At 42.3% G+C, this 12,885-nt stretch overlaps 1 protein-coding gene across 10 annotated transcripts in view; it reads right to left on the reverse strand.

The window, feature by feature from the left end:
* TNRC6C (trinucleotide repeat containing adaptor 6C) overlaps nucleotides 1-12,885 on the reverse strand; it is a 103,461-nt gene that overhangs the window by 65,476 nt on the left and 25,100 nt on the right. For 8 of the 10 annotated variants that reach the window (XM_032241514.1, XM_032241516.1, XM_032241515.1 and 5 more), the window contains one exon: nucleotides 8,328-8,654. In XM_032241514.1, coding sequence (XP_032097405.1) covers nucleotides 8,328-8,654 — 327 coding nt within the window. Of the gene's footprint in view, nucleotides 1-1,278; nucleotides 2,294-8,327; nucleotides 8,655-12,885 lie in introns of those variants that run through there. The other 2 variants (XM_032241513.1, XM_032241517.1) reach the window with 2 other exon arrangements.

Raw genomic sequence — 12,885 nt, forward strand, 5'->3', positions numbered from 1 at the left:
GAGAGGCCAGGGGAAGTGGCCAGGGTTTGTAACTCATAAGCAGTAAGGAATGAACTGAAATCTGGGTTTTCAGAATACAATCTAGTATTTTTCCCACCACACCATTCTATTATCAAATAATTTTTCCCCTAAAAAAAGCCTTAAAAAGAAAAAAGAATGGAAGCTCCTGTATAATGTTAAATTCTATTTTCTTCTGCTGTTTTAAGTGGTTTACACAGCCTATAAATAGGTGTCTATAAAAATCTAAGCAACATAACTGTCTTAAGTGATTAAATTAAAAAGGATTACATAATAGCATGGTTGAAAGAGAGAAGCTTTCCTTTGTCTTTAAATTTCAAAATGTCACCATATAAAGATAAAATTTTCCCAGAAAAGTATTTAAGGAAGAGCTTCCAAAAGCTACAGAAAGCAAAATTTTAATTAGGTATCAGATTAATCAGATAGGAAAGTGTGGACAAGATTTACTCAGAGGTGTGCAGAACACTTAACTGGTCCTGACACTGACAAAGAGTAAATCCGTTCATTCTTTATCATCAGTCCTTTTAACCGAAACAATACAATATATATTATAAAAACGAATTCTCAATGCTTTCAACAGTTGACAATATGTTTACTAAGGCTTACAGATACGAAATCCTTCGCTGCTTCGTTTTCAGGGCTAGGATAAATGCTACAACTGCTTTCAGCTTTTGAAAACCAAAGATGCCTCCCCCTCTACTGCATTCACTGGGAGTAAAGATCTCATGGAGAAAGTACTTTGAATTCAAAATTCCATTGCTGGACAGACTCCCAAACATTTCATCTGTCAACTACTATAAATACAAGGAATTATGAAATGCAGAACAGAGTACAAGATTTATTGGAAACATGAAAAGTGTCCAAAAGAATAAGCTTTTGCCTTGTGTTTTTCTTCAAAACGGCAGTAAAATGAGATTGCTTCCTGAAGGTTAAGAGTCTATTAAATAAAGGAAACAGGGAGCAAAAGGAGCTTGCTTCCTAATTTGGGAGGGGCTGCCTGTGCCAGCCCAGCAGAGAGAAATCACAGTAGGTAAAGCCATGGGCAAGTCTCTGCTCAGTATAGTACATCTTTAGCAAGCAGCTCTTTTCCAAGACGCCATTTTATCCAATCTGAATTGCAGCCAAGAGCTAGGGACGCGGAGCTACCACTCACACGCTGGAATGTTATGTCACACACGGACTCGCGAGAAGCAGCCACTATTTGTTTCGTGTTTGTTCCATTTCTCCTGCTCTACCAGGGGCTGACGGGTGAGGAAATACCTGCAGACGGTGCCGCCCAACCCTCCTAGGAGACACCACCTCGCGTGCACAGCTGCCTCTATGCCTGCATCTAGGCTCGCCTGGGCTCTCGCTACAACATGTCGGCTGGGTACAGCGAGAGCCGCCTCCTGTAGAGCTGCCAGGGAGCTGCCAGGAAGATCCCTGGGCCAGCCTGTGTCGGGGCCACCCGCGGGCGCTTGCAGCCGCGAGCCGGGCAAGGCTGGGCAATGCCCTTTCTACACCAGGAGGCATCCGAATCATCCCCTTCAACTAGGGGTGGAGGCATGGACGGATGGGATTTTACAGCTTTGATTCTTTAATTGCAGCTGACACTAAACCGATCTTCCTTCCTCTTTAAATTCTTTCAATTGTCACAAACATTTTCACTTCAGGACCCAGTTACAATTAGCATCACAGCCACTTTTCTTCTGTTTTTTTTTTTTCAAAGTCAGCCAAAAGAATAATGGCATTTTGCCGATTGGCTGCAGGCAAATAAATTGCTGTTCTCTCATCCTGCCTTTGTTTTCCGCTGCTTCTTTCTTTTTTTCCCTAAACAACTCCTAAACATTTGGCATCCCAACACTAGCTGTAATATTCTAAATGAGCCCCATATGTAAACTGGCAAGTGTCCAGCTTCTTAATTACTTTCCTGCCTCTATCTAAAAAAGATCTAAGTAACAAACACTGCTGTATATTAATCAAAGCCTCTGTTTATAAATGTTCAAAGCAGCCACCAAAACAATACATTGTTCTGCTTTTGGCACAAGAAGTTATTATTATTTTTTAAAGATAAAAGCTCTCAAGTGTTTCAAGCTGGAGTTATCCTGCAGACTTGCAAAAACATAATCTGCACTGAACATGACATGGTATCAAGTGGCATCCTTTGGAATCTCTGGAAATCACTGTACTTACTCATCTTCCCAGTTAAGATCTGTTGCCACAGCCAGGCCCGGTGGCTCACGCCTGTAATCCCACCACTTTGGGAGGCTGAGGTGGGCAGATCATGAGGTCAGGAGTTTGAGATAAGCCTGACCAACATGGTGAAACCCCATCTCCACTAAAAATACAAAAATTAGCCGAGCATGGTGGCAGGCACCTGTAATCCCAGCTACTCAGGAAGCTGAGGCAGGAGAATCGCTTGAACCTGGGAGGCAGAGGTTGCAGAGAGCTGGCGAGATTGCACCACTGCACTCCAACCTGGGAGACAGAGCAAGACTCCGTCTTTAAAAAAAAAAAAAAAAAAAAATCTGTTGCCACTTGGCTAAATGAACTCCCCTCCAAATACATACATGAATTTACAAATCCACTTTTCCCCGTATTATTCTATGAGAACGCCAATGTTTCATTTGCTGGTAACAGTCTTTATCTAAAGAGAACCTGGAACCTGGGCTGGAGGCACCCTGGCCTGACTGCCTCACAGAAGCCCTTCCACTACTGGCAAAAACTGACTGTCTCCTCTTTGGCTCCTGCCAGTTAAGGGGAAAGGAATAAAAGTTATTCCAGAAAGCTGAAGACCCTGCCCATCACCCTGCATTTCCACCACTCTTATTCTATCTCTGTCCTCTGGGGCTGCCCAGGGGCAGTGGGCTCTCAGGCCAGCCCTTTGACAGCTGAAATGCACACAAGCCCTCCTCCTCTAGGGCTTGCTGGAGGCTTCCCTGTGCCATTCCCTAGCGGGCATTTCCAGGCCTTTATTGCCCTGTCTGCTCTGGACGCCCTCGTGTGAGAGCCCATTTTTCCCACGAGGGATGGCAGCCACAGGATGCTTCCTGAGAACAGCCACAGCATTACCCTCTGGTAGGAGGGTCAGTAGGACGCTGAAAAGCTCCGTTCAGAATTGTCAGCCCATCACAAAATTGTTTTCATTTGACTGAATCTCACTTCAACATCAGTATTATCGAACACTAAAACTATCTAGGACTTATTTCTGTATGTAAGTATTAGAAGTTTTCGTTACCTTCTAAAATGGGATACTTGTTGACATCAATAATGATACAAAACCAATAAAGCTTCTGCCCAATGCCTGGCTAATGTGGGTGGCAGCAAGAAGCTGACACAGAGAACAGAGGGGATGGCTGACCTGATAAGAGGTAGGGAGTTGGAGAGCAAGATTTGAAATTGCTGTCCTGTGGAGACCTGTGACCTAGCAAAAGTTCAACTGGTTCTTGAACACAGGCCACTCTTTATTGTCACATAAAGTGAGACTGCTGCTCACTGGAAGACTAACTCTATCTACACCTGAGCCTGTTCTGTAAAGAACAGTCAATTCTGTTTTGGTCCCTACTGTCTCTTGACACGTCCCAACTTGCCTGTCATTAGTTCATGCCACTGGGGAGAGAACAACCGCAGAGCATTCAGTTGTCAGTAAAGAGCTGTGCTCTAGGTGTCTGCAGGATGGATTCCTATGTCTGAACAGCTAGGTCATATCACCCAACATTTTGATAAATCTTGCCAAATGCCTACTTACATGCCGACCAAGAGCACACCAGTGCCGCCCTTTCCCACACTCTCGACAATCGCCTGCGGTGGTTATAGGGTCTTGAGAAGATTAAATAAGTTAATATGTGTAAAGCAATTGGATCTTGTAAATGGTAAGCACTCAATCAATAGTACAGTTGTTATTATAATAGAGGGATATTAACAAGATCTAAAGTTTTGACAATTTGGTAAGTGAAAAGTGCTCTATCAATGTTGTTTCCATTTATCTCTTCCCTGATTACAAGGAAATACTTTCAACATACTTAGGACCCATTTATGGTAGTTCTATGATCTGCCTGTTCACATTCTTTGCCCATTTTTCTGTTGGACTGTTTTTCTTTTGATTTGTAGGAAAGCTTGGTATTTTTGAGATATTTAACTCTTGCTATTTATACTGTAAACATATCCTCTTGGATTTTATTCATATTCTTGTTCAAAAATTTTATATTTTTACACACTCAAATTTGTCAGTCTTTCTTTTTTTTTTTTTTTTTTTTTTCTTTTTCTTTTTTTTTTTTAGGGACGGAGTTTCGCTCTTGTTACCCAGGCTGGAGTGCAATGGCACGATCTCGGCTCACCGCAACCTCCACATCCTGGGTTCAGGCAATCCTCCTGCCTCAGCCTCCTGAGTAGCTGGGATTACAGGCACGCGCCACCATGCCCAGCTAATTTTTTGTATTTTTAGTAGAGACGGGGTTTCACCGTGTTGACCAGGATGGTCTCGATCTCTTGACCTCGTGATCCACCCGCCTCGGCCTCCCAAAGTGCTGGGATTACAGGCTTGAGCCACCGCGCCCGGCTCAGTCTTTCTTTTCATGGCTTATGATTAAAATTTTATCCCAAGATTTAGAAAATATTCTCTTACATCATCTTTCTGTACTTCTTATATTTGTCTTGCATATGGCTTTCTAGCACTCGATATTGATCTGAATCACTATTTTCTCAGTGATCTGCAATGCCATATCCATGATAACCCAAGTCTCCGTGTATACATCTACTTTTCCCCCTGCTCTCTCTGTATCGTAGTTCATGGATCTGTGTGTTTACTCCTGCCCTAGAAACACACTGTTGAAATTACTATAGGATCACAGCTCCAGGTGACAGCTCATTAAGCTTTTTCAAAAGTTTCTTGACTCTTCTATTCATGTACATTCGCTATTCTAGATGAACTTCAGAATTAGTCTATCAAGTCCCAAAAGCAACTTGTTGGAAGCATTTAAATTTGAATTTAATTTGGCTCTATTACCAAAAGAAGCTTTTATGCTGGTTTATTACTACTGTTTAGTAATAACAACAGCCAACTTTTCTAGCCTTCGATCTTCCTGCTGCCCCGCTGCCCTGATGAGCCAGCAGCGGCTGCTGAGAGGCTTTACAATGGCCGGCCTGTGCATTTGTGCATGTAGGTCACCCCATCTGCGATGCCCTTCCACCTTTTTTGCCCAGCACAGCTAACCTGAAACTTAGCTCATATCACTTCCACCAGGAAGGCTTCCTTGCAGTCCCCTATCTGTAGTTTGGGTTGGCTGTCCTTTCCATATGGCACTCTATGCTTATCTCTGTTACAACACCTGGAAGTAGCTTATTTACTTATCGGTTATTCCAAAACACTTCACTCAAGAATTGTGTATCTCCAGTGCAGGGTATCTCATGTTTGGTAGGAATTCAGTAAACGTGCTGCTCGGTGAATACATGAAGACACACATGGTAAAACCACAGTTCTGAACGGCTAGTACTTTCCGCCCTTCTCAGGGCTGTGCATGCTCAGTGTAGCACTGCTGCCTGAACATTCTGACAGAAGAAAAGGAAAAAGAGCGAAAAAGTGTGAAGTTACCACACTAGTTTGTCTAAAAAAATGGCAAAACGTGTAGCTGCAATTTTCTATAGAAACAAGCTAGCAGACTAATGTAAATCGAAAGGTGAATTATGACAAAATGTCGTAAGAGCCAGACAAATCTACTGATTTACATTCTGTTAGGAGGCGTATGCTATATAAAGAAAAAGAACAACGAAATAACTGTAAGGCTAAGTCTCTTTTCTTCTTTTTTTTTTTTTTTTGAGATGCAGTCTTGCTCTGTTGCCCAGGCTGGAATGCAGTGGCGTGATCTCAGCTCACTGCAACCCCTGCCTCCTGGGTTCAAGTGATTCCCTTGCCTCAGACTCCTGAGTAGCTGGGGTTACAGGCATGCACCACCACACCCAGCAAATTTTTGTATTTTTAGTCGAGACACGGTTTCACCATGTTGGCCAGGCTGGTCTTAAACTACTGACCTCAGGTGATCCGCCTGCCTCGGCATCCCAAAGTGCTGGGATTACAGACATGAGCCACTGCGCCTGGCCTATATAAATCTCTTTTATAATTTCACCAGTTGCCTTGTACTGTAACAGTATATAAATTTTATCTATATGTACAAAGCTAAACACGCTACAAATTCCATTTTTAACTCTTAAAACTTTCCCATTTCTGCCCCTCTGCTGTTTAATTTTATCCATAAATCCTCTCGTTTATTGGAATGGACACATAAGTCTTCCATTAGTATAGCAGGAGCCTGTAACAATCTCCTTCCATGGGAAGGCAGCAGGTGACTGGTCAAATACTCAGTGATGGAGAACCAAGGATGCCCACGAATCTTCAAAGGTTGACACTGTCCAAGTTTTTAAAGCTATGACAAAGGTGACTCAAACTCCAATTCTTTCCACGAATACGTCACCTTCTAAGCACATTTAACTTGGGGGGAGGGAGCAAAGAATTTACATACTAACACACCTGGGAAAAACACAGAAATTAATGTGCTAAGCTGAAATAACTCCCAGTTTCACGTTGTTTTTTCATTAGGAATGGTGTGCTATGAAATTCCTAAGGATTACTCACCTGCCCCCTGCTTGGTTAATTCAGTCTTAGTTCTGTTGACCCAGCATCTGTACTTCTTTTTAATTATACCTTTCAAGTTAGAGGAATGTAATCATATAAAACTATATTTTTCCTTTTAATGTAGAAGTGACGGTAAGAGTGAAAACATGCTTACATAGATACAAATACAATAAAAATCTATGTTTTACTTTTTTTTTTTTGAGGTGGGGTTTCACCATATTGGTCAGGCTGGTCTCAAACTCCTGACCTCAGGTGATCCACCTGCCTCATGCCTCAGCCTCCCAAAGTGCTGGGATTACAAGCGTGAGCCACCACGCCTAGCCCTATGTATTACTTTTAAGAGCTTTTGTTTCAAACTGTATCTTAAAAAAGTTTTACTGCAACCCAGAAATCTGGTTACTCTTCAGGAATACACTAAAAGAATTTCACCTGGATATGAATTGATTAAACAACTGTAACATGAAAAAGAGAAGGGGAGAGGAGGGGAGGGGAGGGGGAAGGAAAAAGGAAAAAGGAAAGGAAAAAGAAAAGGAAAAAAAGGCCATGGAGAGTAGGAGGGAAAAATGTTGAGGAGACTTGGCTATGAAGGGTCTTCACAGTCAGGCAGAAAAATGGAGTTTGTGCTTTAGTACCTAGGTGACCAGGGCAGGTTTGTGAGGGGACCCTTCATCAATGAAAGGTGATGAGTCAGAAAGACGCATCTAGCTACGATATCAGAGACTTTAGAGGGTGTAATGGCATGATCTCGGTTTACTGCAACCTCTGCCTCCCAGGTTCAAGCAATTCTCCTGCCTCAGCCTCCCAAATAGGTGGGATTACAGGCATGCGCCACCATGCCCAGCTAACTTTGTATTTTTAGTAAACACAGGGTTTCTCTCTGTTGGTCAGGCTGGTCTCAGACTCCCAATCTCAGGTGATCCACTTGCCTCAGCCTCCCAGAGTGCTGGGATTACAGGCATGAGCTACTGTGCCTAGTCTACAATATGTATTTTATAAGGACTATGAACTAGGAATAGTTTCTTGTCAAATGTGATCATATTTACAAAGACAAATAATTCATGAAGGAATATTATCATACCAAGATTTTATTGACTTAATTGCTTATTTTCTACTTACCTAAGAAGATATCAGTAACATCCTGCACCAGCAACATTTGATGAGAACACCAACGCAATAGTCAACCAATCACATCACAACCAGATACAACCAGAAAAGGCAGAGTTGTTACATTTCTTATTTGGTTTTTCAAAATAAGCTCTTTAAATTAAAACACCAAGCTACTTAGGTCTAACTATAGAATGCTTGTCTTTGTTAAGATTTTCCCAAGGACCATTTTGGGGAAGTAGCATGTTTTATTATAAACTGCTGGCAACTAAATAGAAGAGACCATATTCTTGGTCAGTGAATATAGTTTATCTTTTCTGCCTTGCTTTTTGGTGACAATCATCGACTTACATCCCCTCTACCAAGTGGTAAGCAGACGAAAGTCAAGACTATTTGAAGAGACATGGTAAAGTTGTCTAAAAATATTAGTTCTGACCATACAACAAAGTCACAGTTTTGAAGAACACTGAATCTGCCTGTCTCTGTGTATGTAGTGAGTACGGACCAAAATATGTCTATTTCTATTGCTCAGCAGCAAAGCTGAAAATAGCAAACAGTTTTCAGATCAAAAGAATATCTCATCCTATATGGATTTTACCTGGTTGGAGCTTACTGGGATGATGCTGTGTTCCGGCTCCAGATAGGGGAGGTGGGCTTACCCCTGCAGGCCCAGCTCCCTGGGTTGGGCTCACACTGGTTAGAGTCCCCGTAGGCAATGGCTGACCTCTCTTTAATAGCTGCTTCTGTTCTTGCTGGCGGAAGCGTGGAGGCACCTCTCGAGGCAGGTAACGGGATGCAGCTGGCTGCTGGCCACTGGCAGATGCACGTTTGCCATTGTTGCTGCTGGAGATAGTGCTGGTGGAAGTACTGGTACTGGTACCGGCAGGTTGGGGCTGGCTTGAACAGGTCTTAGTAGGTTCTGGCACTAAAATGAACAAAAGGCAAAAGAACCCAAAACTTTAGTTAGAACCCCTTAAAACCCAACCCAAACCAAGGAAACCATAACCAAAACCTGAGGAAAAAAATGACAATGTAGTGCTTTGGAAACAGAACTGGAGCAAAGTCTAGACTTCCAAGTTTGAGATCTAGTTTTGTTACACACAAACTGATCTTGAGAGTTTCAGCCAGTCATTCTTGGGCCTTGGTTTCCTCATCTATAAAATCAAGGTGATACAGTAAGATTGGAGCAGCAGTTCTCATACTTGGTTTGCATCGCAATCACCTAGAGGGCTATCAGAGCCCAGACGCCTGGTGTCCACCTCCAGACTTTCTGTTCAATATCAAAGAGCAAGGAGAAACTGGGAATTTGCATTTCTTTTTCTCTCTTTGTTTCTTTTCACAAGGCGTCTCGCTCTGTCACCAAGGCCGGACGGCAGTGTGGTGCCATCTTGGCTTACTGCAACCTCTGCCTCCCAGGTTCAAGTGATTCTCCTGCCTCAGCCTCTGGAGTAGCTGAGATTACAGGCAAAGGCTACCACGGCCTGGCTAATTTTTGTATTTTTAGTAGAGATGGGGTTTCACCATGTTGGTCAGCCTGGTTTCGAACTCCTGACCTCAAATGATCCATCTGCCTCAGCCTCCCAAAGTGCTGGGATTACAGGCTGAGCCACCATGCCTGGCCAGAATTTGCATTTCTGATAGTTACTGAGACAATGCTGATGCTGCTGGGTCCGGCACCTCCCTAGGAGAACCACTGCCCTTGTTCAATATTTATAAAAATGAAGGAGTCTTCAGGTGTCCATTAATTTACACTTATTTTTAACTCTGATAATATATAAAATATATATTGGTGCATTCTGGGTTACATGAATAACTAAAGCTAAATAATGATGTTTTTAGCCAACAACTGACTTCATATATGACAGTGGTCCCGTAAGATTATAATGGAATTGAAAAATTCCTATTATCTAGTAACACAGCCGTTATATTGTAGTACAACACATTACTCATGTGTTTGTGCTGATGCTGGTAGTAACAAACCTACCATGCTGCCAGTCATATAAAAAGTTTAGGGAGGCCAAGGTGGGCAGATCACCTGAGGTCAGGAGTTTGAGATCAGCATGGCTAAAATGGGGAAGCCCATCTCTACTAAAAATATTTTAAAAAATAAAAAAAATTAGCCAGGTGTGGTAGCAAGTGCCTGCAATCCCAGCTATTCAGGAGGCAGAGGCAGAGGCAGGAGAATCACTTGAACCTGGGAGGTAGAGGTTGCAGGGAGCCAAGACTGAGCCACTGCACTCCAGCCGGGGCGACAGAAAGACCGGGTTCAAAAAAAAAAAAAAAAAAAAAAAAAAGGTCTAGCCCATACATTATATACAGTAGCACATAAAGCTTCATAATAATAACTATATTACTGGTTTATGTATTTTCTATGATTTTTGTTATTAGAGTGTACTGCTTGCACTTAACAAAACAGTTAAATGTAAAACAGCCTAAGGCAGGTCCTTCAGGAGCTATCCAGAAGTCATTGTTATCACAGGAGATGAAAGCTCCGGGCATGTTATCTTCCAGTGGGACACGATGTGGAGGTGAAGACAGTGATACTATGATCCTGGCCCCATGTAGGCTTCAGCTCATGTGTGTGTTTGTATCTCGGTTTTCAAAAGAGCTTACAGAATAAAGATATAAAGAAATGAAAATATTTTTGTTCAGCTGTACAATGTGTTTTTTAAGTGTTATTATAAGAGTGAAAAATCTTTAAAAAATTAAAAAGTTTATAAAATAAAAAGTTATAGAAAGCTAAGCTTATTTACTGAAAAAAAATTTTTTTAAAATAAGTTTAGTGTGGCTGAAGTACATGGTAATGTCCTCGGCCTTCACATTCACTTACCACTCACTGACTCCTCAGAGCAGCTGCAGTCCTGCAAGCTCCATTTATAGTTAAGTGCCCTACACAGGTCACCTTTTAAAAAGGTAACCTTCTTAATACTGGCTGGGTGCGGTAGCTCACGCCTGTAATCCCAGCACTTTGGGAGGCTGAGGCGGGCAGATCACGAGGTCAGGAGATCAAGACCATCCTTGCCAACATCGTCAAACCCCGTCTCTACTAAAAATACAAAAAAAAAAAAATTAGCTGGGCATGGTGGCGCGCGCCTGTAGTGGCAGCTATTTGGGAGGCTGAGGCAAAGGAATTGCTTGAACCCAGGCAGTGGAGGTTGCAGTGAACTGAGATCGTGCTGCTGCACTCCAGCTGGGCGACACAGCAAGACTCCATCTCAAAAAAAAAAAAAAAATTCTTTATATTTTTACTGTACCTTTTCTATGTTTAGATAACATAAATACTTACCATTGTGTTGCGACTACCTAGAGTATTCAGTACGGTAACATACCGTAGAGGCTTGCAGCCTAGGAGCCTAGGTTCTGTCACATGGTGCAGGTGAGCAGCAACCTACACCATCCTTTTTGTACACACTATGATTGCATAATGACAAAACAGCCTAACGATGCATTTCTCAGAATGAATCTCTGCTGTCAAGCAAGGTATTACCATACTACTGAATTTTAGTGTGGTATGGCAGCTGTAGCTCTGCCGCGCTCTGCCACAGATTTACTGGGAAACAGTGCAGTTGGGCCTACTGTGCGAATAATGAATTTGCATTAAGTGAAGGTCCAAAATCACATTGGCGTAAGTTGCATAAACAAAGATTTCATAGGCATTTAAATTTTAAAAAGGAGCAGAAGAGTTGGGTGATAACCTAATAATAGGGTTCACTAATGAGCATGTCGAACGCAAATTTGAGTAGTAACGCACGCCGACACGTAAAGTGCAAAAGAATCTGCACCTCAATAGCCAATCTCACCTCACCTTGTACACAAAACATCATTCTCCAGGACACTAATCTTGTTATTTTAAAAAACTTTTGGTTTTCTACTCAATTTGTAAACATCACTGGTTTGATAGTTGAGTAAAAGCTATGTACAAAATGAGTTTATACCAAGCTCTGTGCATACCTTTTATGTAGAAGAAATATTACAGAAATATTTTAAGTAAACACTGGGGGGTGGTTCATGCTATGGTACCGTTTTCCTTTACGTTACTGGCTCCAGTCTACCTGCACTATTTGTCTCTCAATACAGACTTGGTCATCTACGTGAACACTACACTGTCTACACTGCCAGTATCCTCCAGGTCTTTGCCTCACTGTCTGTCACCAGTGCCTGACACGTCTTCAGTCCAGGATGAACCCACTGTCTACCCTCCCTACTTCCTGACTCAGATTGCTAAGTATCTCTCAAGAAAATCTTGTGACCATTCAATTTGGTACCATCCGAATGTATGGTCCCTAGCCTCAAAACACCCTCACTGCTTCCTGTCACTCCTGCAACTTCCTGGGCCTGCCTTGTTCCAGTGCTGTCAACAATTCATTTAAAGATCTTCCACTCCTGAGCTGCTAATGCCTTTATCTCTCTGTTCCTACTTCTCCCCATCCCCAGAAAATGAACTTGACTACTCTACAAAAGAAATAAAAGCTGTCAAGTAAAAACTTCAAGTTTCTGTCACTACAGATATATATGTGTCACCCTGTTCTTTGTCCCGCATCTGCTACTCCTGTCTAAGGCTGATACTGTATTCCATCCACTCGAAGACGCACATCCCTTCCTATGTTCCCATCACTTACGCTGGGATGTGTCTTAAAATGGATGACATGTCAGTGCACAGGCAGTGTATTTTCCTTTCCTGATGGCATATGCAGTACCAATACACCTCACAATCAATGGTGTCAGAGAGGAAATGCAAGGGGGCACCCTCCAAACCTCTGGATCCAATTTTAGGGACTTTGCATGTCCTGGGTCTTCAACTCACAATTCTCTCCAAAGTAGATATGAAGGCCCAAAACGCAAGCTTGGGTCTTGGATCAATTCCTTGCTTTACAAATATTTCTCTATTTTTTTCTAGTCAGAGTTTTAAAATGAGGGACATTACTGAATATAAAAAAGAGGGTTGCTGTGTTTGTGTGCAGAGTGACAGAAATTGCATTTCCAACCTCTAACTGGCCCAGGGACTGTCTGGCTACTGTAATTAGCTCTTTCTCCTCATCATTTGAACATGTTCAAATCTCTGATCTCTTCAAATGGCAACAATCATCTCTTTCCTGGACTTCACATTCCCCTCCAGCTCCTCCCACTCTCTCCTCTTCTCCTGCCAAATCTTTCAG

This window comes from Sapajus apella, unplaced genomic scaffold (assembly GCF_009761245.1).
Source record: "Sapajus apella isolate SASKATOON/1434 unplaced genomic scaffold, GSC_monkey_1.0 scaffold48, whole genome shotgun sequence".
Classification (NCBI taxonomy): domain Eukaryota; kingdom Metazoa; phylum Chordata; class Mammalia; order Primates; family Cebidae; genus Sapajus; species Sapajus apella.